This window comes from Protomyctophum bolini (genome assembly GCF_963924005.1).
Source record: "Protomyctophum bolini genome assembly, chromosome: 6".
NCBI lineage: Eukaryota > Metazoa > Chordata > Actinopteri > Myctophiformes > Myctophidae > Protomyctophum > Protomyctophum bolini.
The window spans coordinates 25,119,337-25,145,470 of NC_137867.1; the positions used below are offsets into that span (position 1 = coordinate 25,119,337).

The window sequence follows — 26,134 nt, forward strand, 5'->3', positions numbered from 1 at the left end:
GCATAGTTTCCATCAACCTCGTCCCTTACACCGTTTTGTGCGTGGACCGAGGGGAGGTGCTCTGGGAGGCAAACAGAGCAGCTGTCATGCTTTACAGGCGGCCGGCGCGGCCGGGGCCAGACACTGTAAATGTTTACAGACCCTCAGGGTCACCCAGGGCCAGCAAGGCACGTTAAACAGTGTCTGTTCAGCCCTGTTGCCACGACTGCACAATCAGCACAACTAAACAGCCCCTCTCCTCCCAATCCCCCCCTCCGCTCCACAATGAGTAGCCAAACAAGATGGCAATCCGAGGTCTAAGTGCAGAGCGAATTAAACTGTTTAGAATTCCTCTGCGTTGCAAGGAGAGAATGCACATTCAAATCCAGAGTGTTCATTTAATTCTGAAAGCGTAAAAAATGGTTTAACAGGGTTAACTGCAGACTCCAGATTTTACTGTGTATAACAGCAACAGTAAATTGAAAGTCCATTTTCCTGTCTACATACTTCACAGTCAAGGTTGGTTGTCCGTTGCCATTGTTCAGTATGACTGTCAAGCTTAAATGCAACAGAAAAACAGTGGCCTCTCTGTTTCCTCCACTACTTTTAGACAAGGTGAGAAACCCTCAACTTCACCCATCATCACCCGTCCTCCACTCAGGAGGGGGGGGGGGGAACTCACATTTTCTTCCGAGGGTTTGCGGCGGCTCCAGGGTCTTGCTGGTGCACACCGGATGCTGGGGTGGAGGGTTTTGCCTCCTCTGCAGACAGGCTAACATGGCGTGGTGGGCACAGTACTACAGGCAAAGGGAGCGCTGCGGCCAACCTACAGGAGAAAAGAGAGAGAATGTGAGTGCATTAAGCGAGATTACGAGAAGGCACAGCGACGTCTGTCCCGTAAGCAGTCAGGGGCTGTGCTATGGGCTGGGTACTAGAGCCGCAATCCTCACCCACAACTTAATTGGGGAAGTAGACCCACAGCTGCCAGCCTAACAGCTCTGTGTGCTGAATGATAAACACACACCTGCACAGTTCACACTTGTCCAGGGGCTCAGGCCAACCAGCTAACTCTGCAGTGTCAAACAGCATATCCACACATCCGTTCAGCCTCATCTGCAATCCATGAAATCGCCCTCAAGACGCACGCACACACGCTCGCACAAACACACGCACACACACACACACACACACACACCGGGTAGCGTGTATGTTTGGTGATTGATGGCGTTATCTATGGACAGCAAAAAAAATGGTAATGTTGAGAAAACAGCAGTCTGTCTGCTGCAACTTTACATGCGACAGCTTTGGGGGACTGTCACGAAGGGCCTGAGGGACCGTGAGGTATATGTGTAGCTGTGTGCGATGTACCGGGTGCCACTGTGTGTGTGTGTGTGTGTGTGTGTGTGTGTGTGTGTGTGTGTGTGTGTGTGTGTGTGTGAGAGCAAATGCTGATGGGCTGGGAGGGAGAGAGTGCCAACCGTACATCAGGGCTAGTGACGGCACTAATCAATCTCCCCCTAGGCCATAAATCTCTGGCTCTACACCCTCTCCCCCTTCCCCCCCCCCCCCCCCCCCCTCCCCTACACTCTGGGAGAACAGCGACGGTGGTGCCGCCTGCGTCCTCTTCACCAAAAAAAAGAAAATAAATCAGAGCCATAGCAGAGAGACAGGACACGTAGTTAAACAGTAAATTAAAACCAAATTTGGTGACACCCATGCATGCTGACTGTCTAAAAGTGTGTCAGATTGCAAATTTTTAAGACGCAATGTGTCCCAGTTCAATGACTCTGGGTATGATGGGACATATCATTCATCAGGAATAGAACGTGCCAGTGTCACATAGCACAGTGGTGACCGATGACGAGTTCCTTGTCATGGCAAAATTAAAGCAGCTAAAACAAATCTGTAAAACACAGAATGTGTTCCTCTTGTGATAATGAAAGGCACTTCTATTGCCAATTTAGTTAACTTAGCACGCACGCACGCACTGTGACACACACACACACACACACACATACGCACACGCGCACACGACACACACACACACACACACACACACACACACACACACACACACACACACAGAGCATAAAAGAGCATCACATGCCCATGTTTTGTTTGTTGTCTCTGGATGAAACATTGTTGCTTTTAACCTCTGTCTGTGTGCGTTTGCGTCTCATGTCCAGAATGCATCGATATGAAACACTATCATTTTCATCTGAGCCAGTCTCCTCCCATATAAAAACAAAGAGCACAAGCGTATATTTCATCTGGGCTGTCAGCGCTGGTGTCTCCTGCTGTGATGCGTGGCAGATTATTGAAAAATGATTTCTCATGTGCCTGTCTGAGGCATGTCCCCCATTATTTATTTTCTCGGTGAATCACTAAATGAACATTTAGCCACCTGCCATCAGTCCATTACTTAGTTTTATAGATTATAATTTTAATAAGAAGAAAGCAATTACAATGATTAGAAGTTAAATGACTGGCAGTCCATAAAGAGCCAGCACCATCTCTCGCTCATCTAAAAATATTTTACAAAATAAATATATATACAGTATATATATATATATACTACATTAAAATTGGCTAATCTGCGGGCGGGCCAGCAGACGGGCGGACCTCTGATGTCACTCTGACTAGGCCATACCCATATAAGGAGCTCTCAGTGCAGCTACGTCCACATTTGGAGTGTGTTGTCTAACCTCATGGCATCAGCCGCAAACAGAATAGTCAGCTCCATATATGGGAATACACTGACAACAGCGGGGATCTCCATATGAGCATAAAAGGGACACAGACAGACAGGTACCACAGTTACTCTGACAAGGTCCCCAACACTATGACACATTGGTCGGATCAGTCTGATGTGGAGTTTGTGGACCTCACACCTACAGTATGTAGTACATGCTGTAGGACTGTTAGGTCCACATGCATAGCGGTTTTAATACCCCAACTACCAAGAAACAATCACTGTTATAAATGCCTCAATCATACCAAGTTACCAACCATTACAAATAGCACAGAGTTCTGATGAGACAATAAAGGGCTGAGATGATATGAACAAAATTGGGGGGAAAAGAAGTACAATGATATGACACTATTTTGTAAGTGCCCTTGAAATTTAAAGGACATTGAAAGCTGTTTTAAAATGTCAAAGCATTAACCTCAAACGCTAATTATTTTGGGCGCCTCTCAGAATCTAAATGTTACTATAAGTTCCACATTGGTCTATTGTTACTTGCGCAAGCAGAGCGCGCAAGTAATAGTTTTCGTCCAGGGCCATGTTTGATGCGTATGCACTATGCGCCGTGCCAGCATATGACGTAATGACTACTTGTGCTTGATATGGCAGGGGTGTCAGATTACATACATGTATATACATAGGAGCATTACCTTTAATCCTCCCGACATTAAAACATATCGTCATTACGTCACCACCATTTAATCCACATCTTTATTACGTCATCATTGACTGCTAGTTATACCAGTTATACCCCGACGTCTAGCTATGATACATACGCAAATTAACCACAGTATACCGCTAATCAATTTACAAATTACATATACATAGAGGCATTTCCTTTAATTCACCCGACACTGGTCGACATATACGCCACCAGTACTTGCGAGCTCTGCTTGCGCACTAGTAGGCCATGGCCTACTTGTGTGCAACAAGCAAGTAGGCACTCGCCAGAGTGCAGTTCTAGTTACTTGCGCAAGCAGAGCGCGCAAGTAATAGTTTCGCCCAGTCCGTATGCACCGTCCCAGCCAACCCGCCACTTTTGATGCGTATGCAAATAAAACAGCAAATTGTGCCTGATTTGCTGGGACCAGATTACATACATGGCCATATTTCTTACGTCATCATTGAGAGCTAGTCATACATATATATATATATATGTAATTTGTTAAATAAAATAGCAAATTGTGCCTGATTTGCTGGGACCAGAGTACATGGGGTGTATATGTATAACTAGCTCTCAATGATGACGTAAGAAATATGTGGATTAAAGGACCCAATGCCAGAGTGTAATTGGTCTTCGATTGTGACGTAATGACGATATGTTTTAGTGTTGGGAGGATTAAAGGTAATGTTCCTGTGTATACATGTATGTAACCTGGTCCCAGCAAATCAGGCACAATTTGCTGTTTTATTTGCATACGCATCAAAAGTGGCGGGTTGGCTGGGACGGTTTTTGGCGAAAAGTAACCACAGTATACCGCTAATCAACTTACAAATTACATATATATAGTATATATGACTAGCTCTCAATGATGACGTAAGAAATATGGTCTTGTATGTAATCTGGTCCCAGCAAATCAGGCACAATTTGCTGTTTTATTTGCATACGCATCAAAAGTGGCGGGTTGGCTGGGACGGTTTTGGGCGCATAGTAACCACAGTATACCGCTAATCAACTTACAAATTACATATATTATATGTATGACTTGCTCTCAATGATGACGTAAGAAATATGGTCATGTATGTAATCTGGTCCCAGCATATATATATAGTATATTGTATAACTAGCTCTCAATGATGACGTAAGAAATATGTGGATTAAAGGACCCAATGCCAGAGTGTAATTGGTTTTCGATGGTGACGTAATGACGATTTGTTTTAGTGTTGGGAGGATTAAAGGTAATGCTCCTGTGTATACATGTATGTAATCTGGCACCACTGCCGTATCAGGCACAATTTGCTGGGACGGTGCATACGCATCAAAAGTGACAGTTTATAATGGTCAAAAGTACTTGCGCGCTCTGCTTGTGCACTAGTTGGCCATTTATGGCCTACTAGTGTGCAACAAGCAAGTATGCACTCGATAGACTCGATAGAGTTTTCTATAGACCGATTCCGTAGCGGGTCTCATGGCCGCAGCCTACGTATTTCCTGTAGGCGGACTCAACGTAGCTGCGGGGTTTAAACCCTCACCAGGCGCACGTCTTCCACTACAGTGAACGGCAGATTGACTGATGTTAGTTTGCCTCAAACTTTACTCCTTTACCTGATTTTTTACTAACACTAACATTACAAAGATGCCCAGAACATCGGGATGAACCTGTGTAGTTTATGGCTGCTCCAACAGTAGTGGCAACATATAAAAATAAAAATAAACGGAATGTCTAATATCCACCACGGTGGCTGAGACCAGAGCCATTGAGTAATGGTTGAGACGAAGCAGTGAAAGATACATAACGCCTGAAGGCTGCTGTATTTTATACCCCATACTAAGCATTTAAAGTATGAGGTATAAAGTACAGCAGCTTTGTCTTAATAAAACAGAAAGATTGGGTATTGGGTAAGACTGACATATATATGTATCTTTCAGGACCTTTCACTGCTTTGTCTCAACCATTACTCAATGGCTCTGGTCTCAGCCACCGCGGTGGCTATTTTGACATTCCGTATTTATTTATTACTTGCGCAAGCAGAGCGCGCAAGTAATAATTTCGCCCGGTCTCTTCAACGTGACAGCCGTCAACCATTTGATGGGTATGCAAAAAAAAACAGAAAATCTGTGCCTGATCTGCTGGGACCAGAGTATGTGGTGTGTATATGTATGACTAGCTCTCAATGATGACGTAAGAAAAATGGTCATTTGTGTAATCTGGTCCCAGCAAACCAGGCACAGATTTGCTGTTTTTCTTGCATACCCATCAAATGGTTGACGGCTGTCACGTTTTGGCACAAAGTAACCACAGTATACTGCTAATCAAATTACAACTACATACTCTATATAGTATATAATCATACGTATACTATACACATAATCAGTAAAAAAATAAAATAGCAAATTGTGCCTGATCTGCTGAGACCAGAGTATGTGGTGTGTATATGTATGACTAGCTCTCAATGATGACGTAAGAAAAATGGTCATTTGTGTAATCTGGTCCCAGCAAACCAGGCACAGATTTGCTGTTTTTCTTGCATACCCATCAAATGGTTGACGGCTGTCACGTTTTGGCACAAAGTAACCACAGTATACTGCTAATCAAATTACAACTACATACTCTATATAGTATATGTATATGTATACGTATGTCTTACGACATCATTTAGAGCTAGTCATACGTATACTATACACATAATCAGTAAAAATAAAATAGCAAACTGTGCCTGATCTGCTGGGACCAGAGTATGTGGTGTGTATATGTATGACTAGCTCTCAATGATGACGTAAGAAAAATGGTCATTTGTGTAATCTGGTCCCAGCAAACCAGGCACAGATTTGCTGTTTTTCTTGCATACCCATCAAATGGTTGACGGCTGTCACGTTTTGGCACAAAGTAACCACACTATACTGCTAATCAAATTACAACTACATACTCTATATAGTATATAATCATACATAAGCAGCCATAAACTACACAGGTTCACCTCGATGTTCTGGACATCTTTGTAATGTTAGTGTTAGTAAAAAAGCAGGTAAAAGAGTAAAGTTTGAGGCAAACTAACATCAGTCACTCTGCCGTTCACTGTAGTGGAAGAGATGCGCCTGGTGAGGGTTTAAACCCGCAGCTACAGGAAATACGTAGGCTGCGACCATGAAACCGCTACGGAATCGGTCTATATTTTCTCATCATAGCAAATTATGTGACTGTGACATACAGTCCAACCTAAAATGGCATAAAAACCCCTGTGATTTGTACTACTCTGCATTTGTTTGAGAAGAATGGTTATCTAGTCTGGTTAGTGGTTATATAATCTGTAATAATGTACAGCTCATTGACGCTGTACTGCACAGTTGGTTAGCCAGACTATAGCTAACTTAAAACGTCTCCTTAGAATGTGTAGTTAATGTCATAATATATAGTGCAGTGAGCCCAAACATGCACAGAAACACACTCACGCGCACGCACACACCACAGATGGAAAGAGAGGGCCACTCTTTTTCTTGCCAGGTGCATGAGAAAAAGCCCACTCTCCGTGCCATTTCCTCTCTCGCACACAGGCATGCCTGGCCCAAACACACTAGCACTTTGAGCTCATTACTGGCTATTCACAGACTCAAATCCTTTCTCTATGCCCTCTCTGTGAGGATACTAATTTCACAACAAGCCCTCCCTCACAGCCCATTTGTTAAAGGATAGTGGTTTAGGGGAGAGGAAGGGGGCACCCAGCGCTGATAGAGACCAAAGTCTAGTCTTATGGGGGGATGCCTCCACAGTGTCTCCCCCTCTTTGTAAAATGAAAGACAATCGTGTAACTACCCTCCATTATTCTCCATTTGCTCCACACCAAATGTATTCTGAGGCATTATCCTGCACTGAAAAGAGACCACTTTTTTCAATTCAATTTCAAGAACCAATTTTCTCCTATTACTGCCTTTAAGAGCGAGAGACGGAGGAAGTCTTTGGCTTGTTTGTCACGTCCCCCCCTTCCTCTCGTCTACTCCCATAGGCTCATAGTAGTCTTCAGCAGATGTCTACCAAAGGCAGGAAATTATCTCCCCTACAACCCTACCGCACCCTCAGTGACCTAAACAACCTGTCTTGTGAGATCATGCCTGGGTCAATCCCTGCAAAGGTCCTGGTGAATGTGCAAGACTCCACACAGCAAAAAGGGGGAAAAAAAGGAAAAACAAAATCACCTGCACACCACTCATCAAATCCACTCGTGGATGGGTCTCCTATTACACCATGTGGGGATATATCGCAAAAGCCAGCCTGCCTATCGGCTCTTTCCTATTCTGCTAACTCTGCTGCAGGGTTTGGAATGGGGGTGGAACATCGATCCTGGGAGATGAGGGAATAAGCTAGAATCAAGAGGCAGTGGGCTTGGCGGTGGGATATTTCTCAGTTAAAAGGTCTTAAACTGCAGCAGAGATCACAGGCGATGGCTCCCTGAGTCCCTGCACCCAGAGCTGTCTGCCCAGATAAGCATCCTGCCAAGCGGGGGAGTACGGAGGTGGTCATGGATGAATAAATGGTGTGTGTGTGTGTGTGTGTGTGTGTGTGTGTGTGTGTGTGTGTGTGTGTGTGTGTGTGTGTGTGTGTGTGTGTGTGTGTGTGTGTGTGTGTGTGTGTGTGCGCGCGCGCGCGCGCTTGCGTGCATACGCATGCATGCCAGGAAAAAAAAGTGAGGTTGTCCAGAAGGTCCCTCTGAGGTTTACATAGTTGACCCATCATCAAGCCAAAGATAAGCCAAGTTAAAACGTCTTGATAAAACTTTGCCCCCCCAGGAACAGCCATGGTCCGGGAGCCTGGCAGCCAGCCTGCACAATGAACAGGGGTGGGGCTTCAACCTAATTGAATGGTGACCCTGCACTGCCTGCAGTCTCACTGTGGGATGCCCCATGCAGCGCTTTTAACAAGCTGCTGTGTCTCCCCTCTTAATAAGCCCAAACAAGTTAATCCAATCGACACACTCAAACCCTTTCTTTTTCTTTAACAAGGCACTGCCTCTACCCCCTTAATCCCCAGCTCCCCCCTTCCGTCACCATGCCGTCACATGAATGGAGGGAGAGTGAAAGGCCCCATTAGGATGGCCCGGCAGTATAACCCCCTCAGCTCGCAACTTTCCACACAAAATCATTTGCACACATTGTGTACTACACAGTACACACACATACATGGTCACACCTGTGTACGTAGTCCTGCGCACATGCACACACACACACACACACACACACACACACACACACACACACGAAAACTGGCCCATGGACAGACTGGACAGAGCACACAATGACAGGGTTATGTACACAGACCTTAATCTACAGGCACGCACACACACGCACACACACGCACACGCGCACACACACACACACACACACACACACACACACACACACACACACACACACAGGATTCCACTAACAAACACACAACACACAAACGAAAATTCTGAGAGGACATTTGCCGAAAGGCACGCACTCTGGGACATAAAAAAGGCATTGTTAACAAACCCTCCCAGCTCCACAAACAAGAGTCACCGATTCCCTAACAATACAAGCCCCTGGATGCGCGCAGCCAACAGCACTGCACAGCCCAAAGCCAGCACAATAAATAACAGCACAACAAAAGGCCTTTGTGTGTTAAAGCTCACAGTTTAACTATTATTGCCATGATATACAGTGTTGAAATAACATATTGGTAACACAGCCTTATATCTTCTCTACAGTGTGAGACTGTTATTGAGGCTTACATAGCGTAGCGTGTTCACTATAGCCGTGTTCATGGGAGGTTTCTCTGCAGATGGGGGGCATCTTGGCAAAAACACTGAGCTATTAGGTTCCATATTCCAGTCAGTTTCAATTGCTTCACCCATGGGATGCAGGCTGAGGAATGTCTGGCAGTCCAATGGCACTGAGTACCCTGTCATCTCTAATCAAAACACGCCTGCCTAGACTAATGTCAACCCTGTAATAGCAACGAGGACTAATTGACTTCACGGCCAACTGCTGCATCTTCGTGCAGGGCCAGTCTTCATTAATGGCAAATAAAGGGCATGGAAAGCAGTGAACCAGACTATTATAGCCTGTATAGTAGCACCCTTTGCATTTGATATCTACTAGACAGTACTTACAAAGGAACACGTCCAGTGAATATACAATTTAGCTTGATATGATGTTCTGAATATGAATCTGCTAAAACAGCCCTTTTGTGTGTGTGTGTGTGTGTGTGTGTGTGTGTGTGTGTGTGTGTGTGTCAGTGTGTGCGTGTGCAAGTGTGTGTGTGTGTGTGTGTGTGTGTCAGTGTGTGCGTGTAAGCCCCCATATATTGTGCCCAGGTCTCGTGACATCACTATGACATCATCAGGGATGATAGTAAATCAGGGATCATTATTAGTAAGTAAATGCGACCTGCTGTCGCAATTAAGCCCATATATGGAGATCCCTGATGTCATCAATATTAATGTATGAATATATGTCAGAACCTGTTCTGACATTCTATATGTTGATCCTTCCCCATCCATCCTTCCTCTTCGATGTCTCCCTTCTGACTGATATCTGTCCATTTAAACTCTAGACAGACAGGCCTGCCCCAAAGTTATTTGTGCAGAACTAGAGTTCTCAACATGTCCGAAAATTAAGGCCAGGCCCTACCTGTGCCCTCACCAAACCCTGTACACTCAAGACACTGCCACCGCTGCCACCCTTAGATCTCCATATGGAGCTGACCTGTTCTGACATTCCATATGTTGATCTGACCTCATCAAACCGTATACTGTACACTCAAGACACGCTCCCCATATATGGCCAGTGCAAGGTCGCTTCTCGCCTTCAGGCGTCTAACTGGATATAATTAGGTAGAATCACTTTAGATGTTTCTTATGGTCAAATTTTTTATTCTTTTCATGAAAATCTTGATACTAGAACAATCTTGAACACACATTCCACTGACGTCAACTCCACACCAACTGTAAAGTGAAGAACATTTGGTGGGGATATGTATACTTCAATGCTTGAATTTAATTTTATTATTATTATTATTATCCCTATTATTATTTTCATTACTATTAGTATTATTGTTTATGAGGTGTTGCAGATTGCAGATGTTACTGGTCTCAGATATAGAGTGTTTTGAGTGTTTGGGAGAGGTTTTCTTTGGAGATGTTTTGTCTATGTGTTGTGTCTGAGGACCCCCTCTAAAACCAGATGATGCATCTCAAGGGGCTTATCCTTTATATAACATTTAAATTTCAATATATAAGTTTATCCCAGCAAATGTCAAAGAAAGATCTATTCACGGTCTAACACAACAAGAATAACATAATAGGGGTCTATTTCCCCCTACCCTACCCCTCCTAGAGTCACTTGAATATTCAAACAACGACATTCATTGTCTTTAACGGTTTTGTTCATTGTTTGTTGTCTTGTCATACTTCAGCTTGGCTCCTGAACTTCAAAGAGAGGTTCATGTCAATGTATGAAGAAATAGAAGTCAAACAGTGAGAGAGGGGAGGGGGGAGACAGATAGAGAAAGGTGCACTGTCTGCACTGAGTGGTCTCTCAGTACAAATAGTGTACATACAAACAAAGCAACTACATTTAAACACATTTAAAAAGCTGCTGCTATTTGTGCACCATTTTAAATACATTAGAAAAATGTGCTGCTATTTATGGCAAAGGTATTATACCAAATTAATTGAACATTGAAATACTGCTGCCATTTGTTCCAAAGTTTATCCCAAGCTAACCATTGACACTGACAGTAAATGCACAATTCTAATGGTATTGTATGTTTCCTCTACGTTGCAATGTTTACACGTTTCTTTATTCCCTTTTAATTGTACATAGTATACAATATTATTTTTTGATTGTTTTCTTCCACTTCTGCTTTGGCAAAAATGCCCTAACCTTCAAATGCATACTTATTAATGGGTGGTCAATAAATCAATGGAATATAATTAAATTCAAACAATGTGATTTCTCCTCCTGACTTGCTGATGCCTGCCTCTAAAACACCACTCTCTATTGGTCCTAGGTGACCCTCAATTCCCATGGTCTAAAAAGGACAACTCAAGGGTCTTTCAGTGGACAGTGTCACAGATCCAATATTCAGTCATGCATAACATTAGTCTGCTGTGAAGCCCACAGGGCAATGAAATACACCAGACTCAAAAACCCACTGATCTCATGATATATTCAATGTTTGGCAAATGTGCTTTTGCTGCAAAATAACAAATACGTGCAGAGTGCAGACCAGTCGAGTGCTTCAGTATTTTATTTTGATATAGTCTCACTTGCCCAGGTATTATTCTCTCTAATTCAAGTTATCCCTGTTGAGCACCGACCAGCCCTTCTACCTTCCACTGGCCGAAGTGCATTGTTGCTTTTGGTTCTGTTGGATTTTTAAGGAGTTGAAAAAATATATCTAGAACTGACAACTGACAGAGTTGAACAGCATAGACTAGTTCAGAACCAAGCATGGCTGTTTGCCTCTCTCCGCATGGCATTGACTGTTGTCTCCACCTCAAAGCTGGCCTTGACCACGCAGGCAGGGGGAAATCCAATTGGACAGTGGGAAGTGAGACTCCTGTAGGTAATCGCCTACTGGCTATGGACACAGATGGCACAAACCCACCAACAACAAGTTGTTCCCACAGCAGATATCTACAGTCTTTAACTGGAATGCCAACTAACGAACCCAGGAACACAAGAAAACCACTACAACCGAAGTAGGCTGGAATACAGACATCAAGGAGAAACCAGTAATGAATAGACCGTTGAACTTGTGGTCGGGCTGTGTAAATAATTCATACCTACATACCTTCTGCCTCAACTTGCAAGGTCTTGGTGTCACTGTGAACTGATTAGGCAAAGAAGCTTGTAATGATTTCAAATGGCAACGCACTTTCCACGACAACAGTCAGCTGATAAGAGGTTGTTGTTATCAGTGAGTTTGACCAGCCAGATGAGGGAAATGAGTGGAGAGAGGTCATCACCGAGATAAAAGCCAAGGTGCAAACTGATAATATTTTCCTTCTCAAGGATTTTGATAAGTTTCGGCCCCATATTGATTTATTTGGTGGGACATTAGAGATACATTGTCTTCGGCAACACTGACCCAATGTCTAAGTCGTAGCTCTCAGCTTTCAGGGGGTTGATCCAGGTTTTAGATTGGTGTTTCAGGGGTAATGACAGTATGTGAAAGAGAACTGAGACAGGGGCTGAGGTGAGTTAAGGTTCAATGATTAACAGCAGGCCAAGTAAGAAAAGAAGAATTTGCCAAACTTCGGACAAGTGTGCCATGATGTAGTAGACCTTAAAACTGGTCACACTTTAGATTTTAATATACCCATAAATCACACACGGCAACTCTTTTACAGTCCCAGTTTGAGTCAACATGCCATGCAAAGCCTGTTAGCTTTTCTCAGCGCGAGAGAAGAAGAAAGTCGGATGAAGTCGTTTAGTTTATTGATGTTGCTAGCAGAGTTCAAGGTAGTCAGCGTTCCCAACACATCAAAAAATATCACAGTAAAAATGCCCCAAAGACATCGCTCTTCTTGTAGTCTCTCTAGCAGATGAGCTCCTGCTGCTCCGTGACTTATTGCTCAGTGACTAGGTTTGTCCTTCACAAGAGACAGGTAACACTTGCCAAGACCCTGTAATTAGTGCAGATGGAAACTGCAATATTCTGTTCCATTCCTAGCAGAAATGCCATGGGATTGAATCTATAAATTCTTGCATATTAATTCAATTTAAAACCACTCCTGACACCTTGCTGGAGGCAGGTGATAAAAAGGTGAGTGGTAGACTCTCTGGCATACTGTAGCTTCTGATCTGTAAGTGACATTGGTGCTCTTTCAACATCTGCCTCATTTTCCACCCCCCCCCCCCCCACACACACACACACACACACACACACACACACACACACACACACACACACACACACACACACACACACACACACACACACACACACACACACACAGCTTGATCTATTCTCTGAAAATACTCTCTAAATCCTGACCTTAGGCATTACAACTGGGACTCTATCAATAATTAAATGGTAATCTAAAAACCCATTTTAGCTGGGTCATCTTTCTACAACATTGTCTCTCCTCTCCACCCTCCATTTATTTTTTCCACTCTTTTTGCAAGATCTAGTTAGTGATTCCATTAACATGAGAAAGCAGGCTAGTAATTGTCTTCACCCTACCGAGTGGTCCCTGGATAGGGGATTAGGTAGAGAGAGAGAGAGCCCCATTTCAACTCAGAGCACAGATGCTGCCCATAACCACCTACTCCAGATTAGAAGGCAGAGGGATGAAGCCTACCAGTGACTTCAAACAATATTTAATATAAAGCATAAACAGGAAGTTTAAACTTATATAAACTTTTATTCACCTCTGTTGCCCATGTCCTTGTGAGAATTGCCCCCCCCCCTGTTTTTATTTTAATCTACTAATATGCTTTTCTATTGAAAATAGGGATTGGGGTAGGCAGCTTAAACTTTTTCGCCTCTCCCCTCATCTCTCTCTCTCTCTCTCTCTCTCTCTCTCTCTCTCTGTGATGCGTTTAGAGCTGAATCTCCCTAAATCATCCCCCTGGGCCACCCTGTCCGTCACTAATCTGCCCGCCACCACCCACTCTTATGGAGGTGTCACATTTCTGGCACTCCGCCATGGGATAAGCACTTCAAACACCAGCGCCTCTCCTCTTGACCTTTCCACGGAGATGATCGATTTAGCCTATTGGATTTATTCCACAAACAGGCAACCATTACATCAAAAAGGAAAGGAATTTACCTCAGAGGCAGAACTTAAAATCCATATAAGCTTCATGAGGGTTTCAGATTTTATTGGCTTTTTCAATCCAATTTCTGTTGCACGTTAATAGATATGGAGCCCTTTCAGAAGCTGTTTTCGTATCTGAATTACGACAATGTCCTGATCTGTATCTGTAATCGTTCATGCAAATCACAATAGTGAAAAAAGATTCAGTTGCAATGTGAAGTCCCTAAAACCTGCAGTGCAGAAAAATCGTTTACCTCACTCCACTGCCAAAGTCACTGTAGAAAATGAGAATACAAATGGTTGCAAAGTTTAAATGTGACATTGTTGTAAAAATGGTGCTGAAAAAGAAAAGTTGCAACTTCTTCTGTGTTTTTCACCTGTCCAGGAAGTGACGTGGGGTAAATCAAGGAGCACTGAGGCCAGTAAAAGGTCTACCACTCCCTCACCGCATGAACCATTAAGTTACAGCAGTGCAGGCTTCCTGTTTTCACGCTTGAACACTTTCTACACGCTTTCAGCAAGGACAAGACTAAACAATCTGCAGTGAAACACCAGGGAGGAGAAACAAAGGAAGCTATAAGATAAAGGAAGTCAGTCGACAAAGTGTATCCAGTGATAGCATGACTAAATCTTAAACCATCACTTGAAGCCCAATTCGCCAGAGTCAAGCACCATTTCAAAAATAGATAAATATCCGACCTGCAAACTCATGTGTCACTCATGCGTCACATACAGACAGGTTTTTGTGAACTTGCAGATGCATATTCATAATTTAACGTTTGAAACATTTTTGAAACATTTAAAAAATAGGTATGCCATGTTAGAAAGTAGAAAAGAACAACAAGTAGAAAAGAACAACACAGCCCGGACGGTTGGATCAACCGGCTGGGCACCTAGACTGCTGAGCCAGTCTGACAGCGTGCCGCGGGTTCGACTCCCGATCCCGACGGCCTTTGCCCCGTGCCCCCCCCCCATCTCTCTCCCCATTTCCTGTCAGTCTACTTTCAACCTATCAATAAAGGCAGAAAAAGCCGAAAAATATATCTTTAAAAAAGAGAAAAGAACAACACCACACATTTCATTTCACATCATCATGTCAGATGATCATTACCCCAACTAGAATTCTCTTCTTCCTGATTAGAGTGGCCACTGAGGCCTGGCCCAGGGATTCAGCTCTGTGGTAATCATATCCTATTTGAATAATGAGGCGATACCACCCCTCCTGCTGCCCATTCACCCTGCATCCTTGACTGGAGTCTTTGATAGACACTAATTCTAGTTCCATCTATAAAGCTCCGCTCATGCATTTTTAATAGAATCTATTACTTTAGGATTAAATTATAAAAGACTGTCCTCCTTAAATTTTTTATAGTTTGTATAATTGGTATCAGGGCTTGAATGCGAACCATAAAAACCCAGTTTGTACAGGACCGATCTGCAGAACAATCCAGACAAAACCACACATAGTTCCGACGGTATAAAATAGAAAACGATGCACGTGCAGTGATACTACCACACACCATGCACAACAATGTGCATGCACAGTTGCACACACATACACATGCGAGCATAGACGCACGCACACACGCACGCACGCATGCCCTCTCTCACACGAGTTAAATGAACACTCAGGATTTTACAGTGCAGCTAGCACTCTGCTGCAGAGGAAGGGGACAATAAGGTTAGGTACCATGTGAGCTACTTTGGCTGCTTAGCTGCTAAAGGAGCCCCAGGGGCACAAGGAGTCACCTGATAGAAACAGGAGACCAAACCAGGTGTCCTCTGAGACACCTGCCACCACCAGTGTCAACAACACTCGGCAAACAGGAAAACCGCTAAAAACTACTTCAGTGGTTCTCAAACATTATCTCGTCAAGAACTCCCAAATGTATCAATTTGGGGGAAACATATTAGGCAGCGGAAAAATAGCTCACAGCGTGCATAGAATATGTGTTTTTGGTGCTATATGAACTAATTTCGCTGAACAACAAAACACAAAATGTCTCTGAGGCATCTCCTCCCTTTAGAAATCTGTGCACGTCACCATCCCCCCCAAATTAGCACCACAGGGACACCCCTCCACATCGAACCTCACCGTCCCCCGCCTGCTGCTGGCGGCAGCTCTTCGGCATATCTGAACCGGGGAAAATATTTCACACCGTATGAATTATTAAGTGTGGGGCCGGTGCTAAGCAGTGTGGAGATAGACCAGTTATTCACAGCTCTATTGGGACGAATGCGTCGGAAAACCCGGGCCCGCTTGCCTATCAGATCGTTTGTCACAAGCGATAGACAATTTACAACGGGAGAATTTTTCAATTTATTCATTCTGCTGTCACTGCAGTTTTCTACCTCCACTCCTTCTACTCAGCCACCCCCCCACCCTTAACTCTATCTCAGTCCTCTTGTCTGAAGAGGGGGGGGGGCTTCTTCCCCGAACCCACCGCCTGCTTGTCTGTCTGCTCAACATTCCTCACTTTGTCTTCCTCGAGCCTGAGGAGGAGGGCGGGGGTGCAGCTCAGCAAACACCTGCAGAGCACAGGCCGTTAAAGTCTGAGCACATGAGAGGAACAGGCTCTGCTACTTAAATCATCTTAATTGAAGTAAAGGTGTGTTGAGGGGGCATTCTGTGCACACTGGCGGCTGAGATGTTTCCTGCGCTTTGGCCCTGGCAGTACGCTGTAGCCAACTGTGCCTCTGTGATAAAATAAAAGGAGGGAAGAGGCAGTGAGGGGGCTGAGTGTTTCTGCCTGAGCCTCATCAAGACTGAGCTTCCTGGTAAGAGGAGATAGGCCAAGAGGACCCCCATTAGATACAAACAAAAGAGCGAGAGAGGCGAGGGAGAGAGAGAGCTGAATTAGGCTGCAGTTGACTTCCTAATGCTGTCAAGTGCTGTTAGAGAACAGGGAGAGCTTATTATAGCCTAGACATGAATGATAATATGTATAACCAGAAGAATTACTTTGGCCCGCAGGAAGGAAATAAGAATTTCAAAATTCTAAAAGACATAATAGCTATTCCAGGGAAAAAAGGAAAAGCCTTTTATTTTATTCTGAGAGGCCAATGCTAAATAACAACAGAGGACATCATCCCATAAGTCTGAATCACAGTAATTTCAACATTGATTGCTCAAGGTGAACCAGCTGCCAAAACAGTGAAGGATTTCAATTTAGTGCACAAACAAACATCCCCTATATTATAATGCCTGAGTTGCATGCAGGTGTCGCAAACAGAAAATAGCTGATTCACAAGCTTGGAGATCAGTTATTTTTGGAACATGACATCCACACACAAAGTGCTAGGATTTAGAGCAAAACACACCACAGAAACAACATTTATCTAGCTTCAATCACATAGCATCGCCATGGGGAAAACTCAACCCGAAGGGAGTTATGGAAAATCTGTGAAAGAGTGAAAACAAGGATAGACATTTTAAAAAGGTTCTCTTTTCTACACAAGATACAAGTAAAGTGAAAATAACATCAGCAGCTTTGTTAGTCTCTAAATGCTCACTGAGAGCAGTTTGACCTGTAAAGCTGCCTAGAGTGTTTCCCCCCGCCTTTGAAAGGCTGATCCAGACGGGTAGCACTGAATAGGGTTTGATGTGAAAGGCAGATATGTTAGATAAATGTCCTCACAGCCAAGGCCTCTGTCCCCTTCCTGATGGTGCATTCTTATACTCAAATACGCAACCCCCTTTTGCATGCGTGCGTGCTCACTCACACACACACACACACACACACACACACACACACACACACACACACACACACACACACACACACACACACACACACACACACACACACACACACACACACACACACACACACACACACACACACACACACACACAGTGCCAACAACCCCACTGAGGGCAGCATTTGTTTAGGGACAAGGTGACCCTGTCGCCCAGGGGCCTGTGAACAGACATAATGAAGGCCTCTCATCCTCCACATCCCAGTCGACTATGTTGGGTCTATGACAGGGATCGAGAAGGGGGGTGCATGACCGCAACCCACTACTGCAGCTTTAAACCCCTATTCAGGAAGCCCACACCCCAGAGATGGGTCCTTTCACACCCCGCACAGACGGAGCAAAATCCCCCCTTGTAACCCAGAGTCATGCAGCCGACAGATGGAGCGGCTATTGAGTGAAGGATCGCAGAGGCAGAGGCAGCTCCCCATCCATCCATCCCTGGTGGAAAACAATGGGGCAGCAGGTCAAGAGTGCTGTCTCTGAGAGGAGGGGGGTCAGGGAGGAGGGGAGTGCTTAGACAGAATCGACACAGTCGAGCTATGCAAGCCCTTTGAAATCCAAAGAACCGAATGAGAGACAGTTTTTTCTTTTTCTTTTGGGGGGGGGGGGGGGTGAAGAGAAGAGACTTGAGCCACGTGCTTATGGATCAGACACAGGTGGAAGGCAGTGATGGTGTGAAGGCTGAATCTGGGACAGCGGTGTCGGTGTTTGTGTTTAACCTGCTGCACAACTGCACACAGGAATGAATGAATACACCCCCTCCCCTTTACACACATTTGCAAGGTCAGGAGGACGGCAGACACACTTTTACATGTAGATAACATGGGCCAACTGTTACAGAAGCACACTCAAACTCATACTTGTTCACTGGGCCTGCATGGCTTGTCTCTTTAAAACTACTACCCTGTTTTATACGTCTTTGTATGATGGTATTGCACTTGCACACTGCACAGCAACAAATAGCCTGTAGCGCATTGTGAGCTTGTAGATCTGCTATGTTCCCTATCACTTACCAAAAACACAAGGCATGCCTTGTATAGGGACGTTGAAATTGGTTAAAGGACAAGGAATTAGTTTAAACTCTGCTTCCATTTTGACTGACATTTAAACAAAAATAAAGGAAGCCGCCATTGCGGTGAAACAGTGGCAGCACCCTTTTCAAAAAAATTAAATACTGGTGAGCATTTCAACAGGGTGTCACATATTATGGCACACAGGGAGGCAGACATTCTTTCTAGACATTAAAGTACATAATTAAAAAGCAAAATCCAACACTTCACCAATCATGTATTATTCAAAATCTCAATATTCTTTCAGCAGTATCATGTGAGACAGCAATAATAGAACAGTGCCGAGCTAAAGCCTATATAAATAGTGGGGTGATATTGTTCTGAACTCTCTGTGTGTTTCATTATTAATGGATTGATTTCCAGTGTTTTTGGAGAGGAGGGGCAACTGTGGGTCATAGAGGATGAATAGCTATGAATAGCCACACGCACATATGCAGTTAGGCTTGACTGTGTGCGCACACACTCGCATACATACTATGCATGCGTACACACACGCACGCGCACACACATGCACACATAGAGATCACAAAGCAAGGCTGACCGGAGGGGGAAAGTCAATCCAGTTCCATTGACCGGCGGTCTGGCTATCATGTGGCTCTGTCCTGTCCTGGGTGTGAGTGAGAGCAGGCTGGCCGTCTGGGGCCGGGCCTGCCTCATTGGGTTTCCATGGCCTGGGGTTGCTTCACCTCAACTGGCGTGGAGGGAACAAGGACATTTGGATGCCATACCATGACTCCACAGCATTGAATGTCGTTTCATGTTATTGGTGCCATAAATACTGACATCTCAAAACACCGCTACGGAGTCAGCACTGAGTTGTCCTCAACCAGATGTTCGTCATCTTTGCATGGTTTGGTTTATGGACCCCTTTTGCGCAAGAATGCGCCCATTACATAGATGAAGGTGTCAGGAACACAGTACTTGTTCTGTATTAACAACCACTTTGACAAGGACGAACAAGCTCTCTCTCTCTAAAAAAAGACTTCCTACTGCTAAGGATTTTTTTTTACAAATTACCCTTGATTAAACACAAAAACATCACCCATGTAATCAGAGTGCAGAAAGCTTCTCTTTTTGAAAGGATAAACAAGCAGATGTGCAATGACTTTCACATCACAGTAAGTTATTCTTGGTTACATTCTTGTTGTAGTGCAAGTATGCACACAAAGAGATATGTATGTTTTCCTTCTAATAACCAGCTAGTACAGAGTGAAAGTGTTACTGTCAATAAGTCACATCACAATGCCTCTGATGATCTGCTATTTTAGTTTCAGCCCAGACTTGAACAAATACATTTCATCCCAACTTTGCCAAAGGGGATCAATAAGTGCATAAATACAAAGACATTGGCCATAAAATACAAAGACATTCATTCAGGCCGCCACAACGCAGATCAAAGCACAGAATACACCTGGAGAGCCGGGTGGTGAGCAAGAGAGGACAGGAAACTGCAGAGTATCAGGTAGGGCCAGACAGGCCTGGCTACATTCAGACCTCTGTTCAATCCATCTGCACAGTAGCTATTAGATTTCTAATATTGTTGGGGTTTTAAGGAGGCTCGGCTTTCCTGCCACAATGAGACTTACCCAGCCTTGGTTGCCCCTTTTCTTTTTCAGTGTGGTCTCACAAGGTCCTCTCGGTTTTCTGCAAACAATACTGCTGGGCTCTGGCCCTTATTTAAAAGATTAATAGGACGCCGTCTTGGCAGAAAAGCAATCAGTGAGGTTTCTGTGACAGCAAAAAAAAAGGGGGGGGGGGGGAAGTGAAAACAAGGCAAATAGGAGAGACCATTGTCACGGTTACCAACTGGCTGCCGCGGCTCGATTGAGATAGCTCTGGGCTTTCAGGACTGGCTGCCAATCACAGCAGCAGGCATCAATGGGGGAAATTTGAATGATAAAACGATAAGTCATAAGCAGGCGATTTCCTTGTCATCCGGCTAGGGGGGCTGTTTGAATGTAAACTCAAAAGGGGTGGATAGGATTTTTCTTACATTTTTATTCCACAGCCATATGGAATATGGTTTCGCCTCGAGTTGCTGGCTTCACTCCTCAATCACGACAGAATGTGTAATCACCAAATGTCTTCCTCTCAACCTGCGTTACAATTGGCAGTGCCGTCCTGTCACTAGAGATGAGGAGCAAAATAGAGGAACTGACTAAAAGACAAGCCTTAAGTGACACTTAATTGGAGACATCCAGGCATTCTCTCAGCTCCAGTAAACAGGATCCATCAAACTTTACCCAGAGCCTGTTTGAGTCTGCAGCTGTCTGCAGGGAGCGGCACAGACGCACAGTATGCCTGAGAGGCCCTCAGTTATCAACAAGACTGATGAAGAAATCAAGTCTTTCAAAAAAAAAAGAAGGAAATAAAACAGCAGTTCCTAAAAGAACATCCACGACCAGCCGAAGGGATGATTGCATTATGCACAGCAAAATGCACAGTGTTGGCTTAACCACTTAACGGAAAATTAAAATAGCCCCTATCTACAAGCATTGTGAGCTCGGATCCTTTGGGGGATTTTGTTATAAAAAACTTTGAACATTTTTACCTATGATGTCATACATTGTGGAAAAAGGCTTACCTTTTTTACACTGTTCTCAGTGTCAGACACTGGTTTGTATGCCCCCCTTTCCCGCAAAAGTACAGACTTTCATGGAGCTTCTCTTTCCTATACTAAGACTGGATTTTAATGTATTTATCTATTCACTATTCCACCAGTGCACATGACCGAGGATAATGACAGAATGAGACAAGGAGAAGAGACGATGAGTGAGACAGTGATAGAGGAGACTGAAAAAACACTGAACACCCCCCACCACCCCTGGCATCTCTTTGGTCTTCAAATCCCAGGCAAAACAATCCTGGTTTGTGGTTGACAGAAGGGACTGGAGTGGTGCCAGTCTCCCTGCTCTACATCCCCCCCCCATTCATCCATGTCTCTGTGGTGGTAGGTGCATGAAAATATGGGATGGGGGCTACATGAAGGAGAGACTCTCCCAGTGGATTCTCGTCAGTTCCAGGCCATTACACCTTGCTCGTTGGGACTTTGTTTACACGCGCGCGCGCGCGCACACACACACACACACACACACACACACACACACACACACAACGGCGATTGTAATGTGCACTTTCAGCTGCATACTAATGCGGTCTGTTGCAGAGAACTCTTTAAATCCCACATCTTCAGTATTTTGAGACAAAAACTAAACAAAAACCTCTATGAAGTTTACTTCAATGCGGGGCAGATAACGTTTAATCAAGCCTGACGACACGGTTGACATGGTCAGTGTTAATGTGCAGTGAAAAAGCCTGACATACTTCCATGGTCTTTGGGGACATGTGGGGAATGGCAGGCTGCCCTCACGCTTACAGTCTCGCTCTACAGATGTTGCCTAGGAGAGTGGCTCACTGGATTGCTGCGGTGACAGCTGGACAGCTGTTCCCATAGATGCAGCCACAGAAGCATGCCACAACGACGGGGATTGGGGGTGTGCTGTATGTTCAGTTTGTCTGTATGAAGTCCCCAGTTATGAGCAAAGCTGTCAGATCTTAGCAATGGTGCATGAGTGTGGATAAAGCAATGCGGCGATAAACAGAAGAAATAAGAGGATGAGCACACATGAGCAAATACCAGACATGTCTGACACTGTTTAAAGGAAGCTGCACTACAAAACAAATAAGCGAATAAGTATTTTTTATAGCTGGATCCAAATGGGAGCTCTATAATGCAACACCAAGCGGAGCTACACTGTCTGGCACAAGTCAAAACATTTAATTTGATCCCAGCATATTCAGGCTGTTTGAGCAAGCATGACTTTCATCATCATAAACATGTAAAAGTTTAATTTGAACTTCAGAGGGAGCTTCAAATTAATTTTTTACCTCTTCATACAAGGGGGAAGAATCCATTTTCAAAAGCAGGGGAGATAATTGGCTGGGCATTAAAACGTTTCTGGACTTCGGGCCAACATCAATGAGCTACTAGCGATGAAAGTCAGCTTTAATTGGGGTCATGTTCTGATAAAATATCTCCATCCGCAAATTTAAAATACAGTTGTCTAACGTTATAGGGACATGCGTAAAAGTAGGACCAACCACAGAAAATCTGCAGGTGAGAGTGCCTCTGCCATACAGAAACAAGAGACTTAAGAAGCTGTCTGAATTAGAAAATGGCGAGCAGCTCGTTTCACCTGCTGAATAAACATACTGCAAATCTTTAGTTAAACAGCTTGGATTGCTGCCAGTCATTTCTGCCAAATTTCTCATTTCCCCTAAGCAGACCAGGCAATTCATTATGCCACAAAAGGTCAGCAATTCGTTCAACTCAATAAAAATGTTAATAAAACTAAGAGCTCACAGAAAGGCAGAAAGGAGCACTCGTTGCCTCTGGTCAGTCATCAAAGTTTGTGTGCGTGGATGCGTGCGTGCACTATTTAGTACTAGGTCAAAGGTTGGTCATCATCAGCTATCTAGCATGAAATGTGGCTCTTGTCCAACAATAATCCTGGTCAAACTCCACCAACAGCTCACCACAAAGTAAGCCACAGTAAATACACAGTTGTGATAGAAAACTGTTCGGTCGACGGTCATACAGTACACTACAGAAAATGAGTAACATAGAACCCACCCACCCACACACACCCACACACACACCCCCCCACACACACACACACACACACACACATTCTATAATCTAGGAAAGCCAATAGTTCACAAGCCCCCACACCAAAATCTCTAATTACATATCCACCCCCACCATCACCCCACTCTCCTAAATAAATGAAAAGACCCATTAGGCAGATTTCAACGGATGGCAGTGGGCTTATAATTATACATGACATCTTTTAGAGGAAAAAAAAGTGATTACTCTGGATGCCAGTCTGGGGGGGATAAAAAAATTGCTAAGCAACCAGTCATTATCCTCCAGAGTGGAGCGAGGTGACCGGCCATCCGTCTAACTCTGGTGGCTCGCCTGGCTCCTTCCTCCTCCACTCTCTCTCCCTCTCTCTGCCGTCTCCCCGTCCGAATACAAACAGAGATAAAGAACGCCGCAATCGCTCTTGACACACAAATAGGTTAACACAATAAAGCCGGCTTTGCCTGGCTCACTCGAGGGAGGAAAGCAATTCCAGCAGCAGGCAGGAGGTAATAAAACAGGCTAGGAGAGAGTGTGTGTGTGTGTGTGTGTGTGTGTGTGTGTGTGTGTGTGTGTGTGTGTGTGTGTGTGTGTGTGTGTGTGTGTGTGTACAGTATATGTGTTCTCCTGTCAATGTTCCTATGTTTCTGTATGTGATTGTGAGTGGAAGCAGGCATACAGAAGCTCTTTGGCCTGAGGGCCTAATATTGTACGGATTTTCAACCCTTTCTTGACACAAGTAATAACAGAGAAGAAAATGACGAAAATTCCAGGCTACTCCTCTGCTCAGATTAAGGAAACCGTGGCTTTATACTACTAGCAATATTGTCGGCCAGGAACATGGTCAAACATGGTCCCCGTTTGTCATATTATGGCCATTCTTGTGCAAATGGCCTCTGCTTGGTTAAAATTCAACAGGTAAATTGAATGAGTTTTAGTTTTATCTGTGCAAGCCTCTGCTTCATACCCATGTGTCTGCTGCCAGGCATGGCAATACTTGATAAAAATCTCCAGAGTTTTATTAAATCATCTTGCATTCACGCTGAACTCAGGGAAAATGGCGAAATGGCTTCTGCAATTACAACCCAGACCAGACAACATTGTTTTCTCCAGTCAGTGGAAATGTCATTACCTATACAGCAACACCCTTAGAATTGGATAACAGCCTATTTTCGTCACAAGCGCTAACTGTCTGTAGATGGCATTTCACCCCATAAGTACAATGCATACCCAACAATATGCATTCAGCTATTGTCACAATCCGGAGGCTGGCACACACAATGTACACCATTTGAGTGATATGGCAGAATTGAATGAAGAAAATCAAGTCAATACCACATTCCTGAATTGACTGTGGTGCAATCAAACAAATTACAGTGGAAACCTATCTCTCCTCAGGCTATTATAGACCGATGACGCAGGTCACACGCAGCGCAATCTCTTGTGAAAAACTGTCAATACAACGAGGGTTAGCACTTTTCTCATAGAAGGAACGAATCGTTACAAAAACTCAATTAAAGCTTGGGGTAAAAGTTTCATATATTTACATCATACAGTACAGCCATTTGCAACCGTCAATCAATTTCCATGTTTCCACATGCTGCTCCTCCAACCAGGTAATAAAATAGCAGAGATGTAAAGTGGTGGCTATTGTCAACTGGGAATAAATTACCAAAGCATGAAGAGAAAACATCTTATCTGTCTGATGTATTTCCTGCTATTGCAGAACGTTACAAAGCCTGAGGGAGAGCAGTCAACCAAAATGCAGGGAGATGGAGATTAGGATGATGTGCAGTTCCTTGTTCCATTAAAGTTTGATCTTCCTCAATAGCCGAGGAGAATCAGATATCTTCCATTCAAGATTAAAGTACACCAGCATAGAGGGAGAGATTAATCAGAGGGCTGCAAGAGATTAAAAAAAACAGCCTTGCTTCTGGCATGGAAAACAGTGGCAATAAAGAGTACACCAGATAATGTGAAACATGGTGAGGCACAATAGCAAATCAAACAGCATTTACAAGCCTCCAAAACAAATCAAAGTGCTGGGTAGACTATGATACAACAGCTGAGGAACTGCAAGAGCTTGTCTGATAGTGTCCAAGGCCTTCGTTTTATGAGGGCACTGTGAGGTTTTCCCATGTTGCTCTCTGTCGCCATACTCGCTCGCTCTCTCTCCTCCTACTCTCCTTGAGATCAATGGCACTGGGGTGATTTCACAGCAGCCTGCACTGTCACCCAGAACAAATCAATGTGACCATGAGGAAGGCAAGAGCGGCATTGTTTTTAAGGAGAGCAAATTCACTGTTGGAGAGCTTGTCAGATTTGCTTTATTCCCTTTTCTTCCCCCTAGAATACTTTGGAAGCAACATGCCTTTCCTCACACTTTTCCTGAGTGGATTATACAGCCAACTACTGTATGACGTTCACAGCAGTTTCCCCCCCATAACAGTATATTCATTAACCACTACATAGGAAAACAACATAGTTCCC

General features: G+C 44.2%; 1 protein-coding gene across 1 annotated transcript in view; it reads right to left on the reverse strand.

Annotated features, from left to right (window-relative positions):
* The window catches only part of fam222aa (family with sequence similarity 222 member Aa), a gene marked incomplete at its 5' end in the record, with an annotated part of 54,982 nt that overhangs the window by 22,876 nt on the left and 5,972 nt on the right, over nucleotides 1-26,134 (reverse strand). Inside the window, 2 exon segments of the mRNA XM_080766364.1 lie at nucleotides 662-776; nucleotides 778-805. Of these exon segments, the coding sequence (XP_080622490.1) occupies nucleotides 662-776; nucleotides 778-805 (143 nt within the window).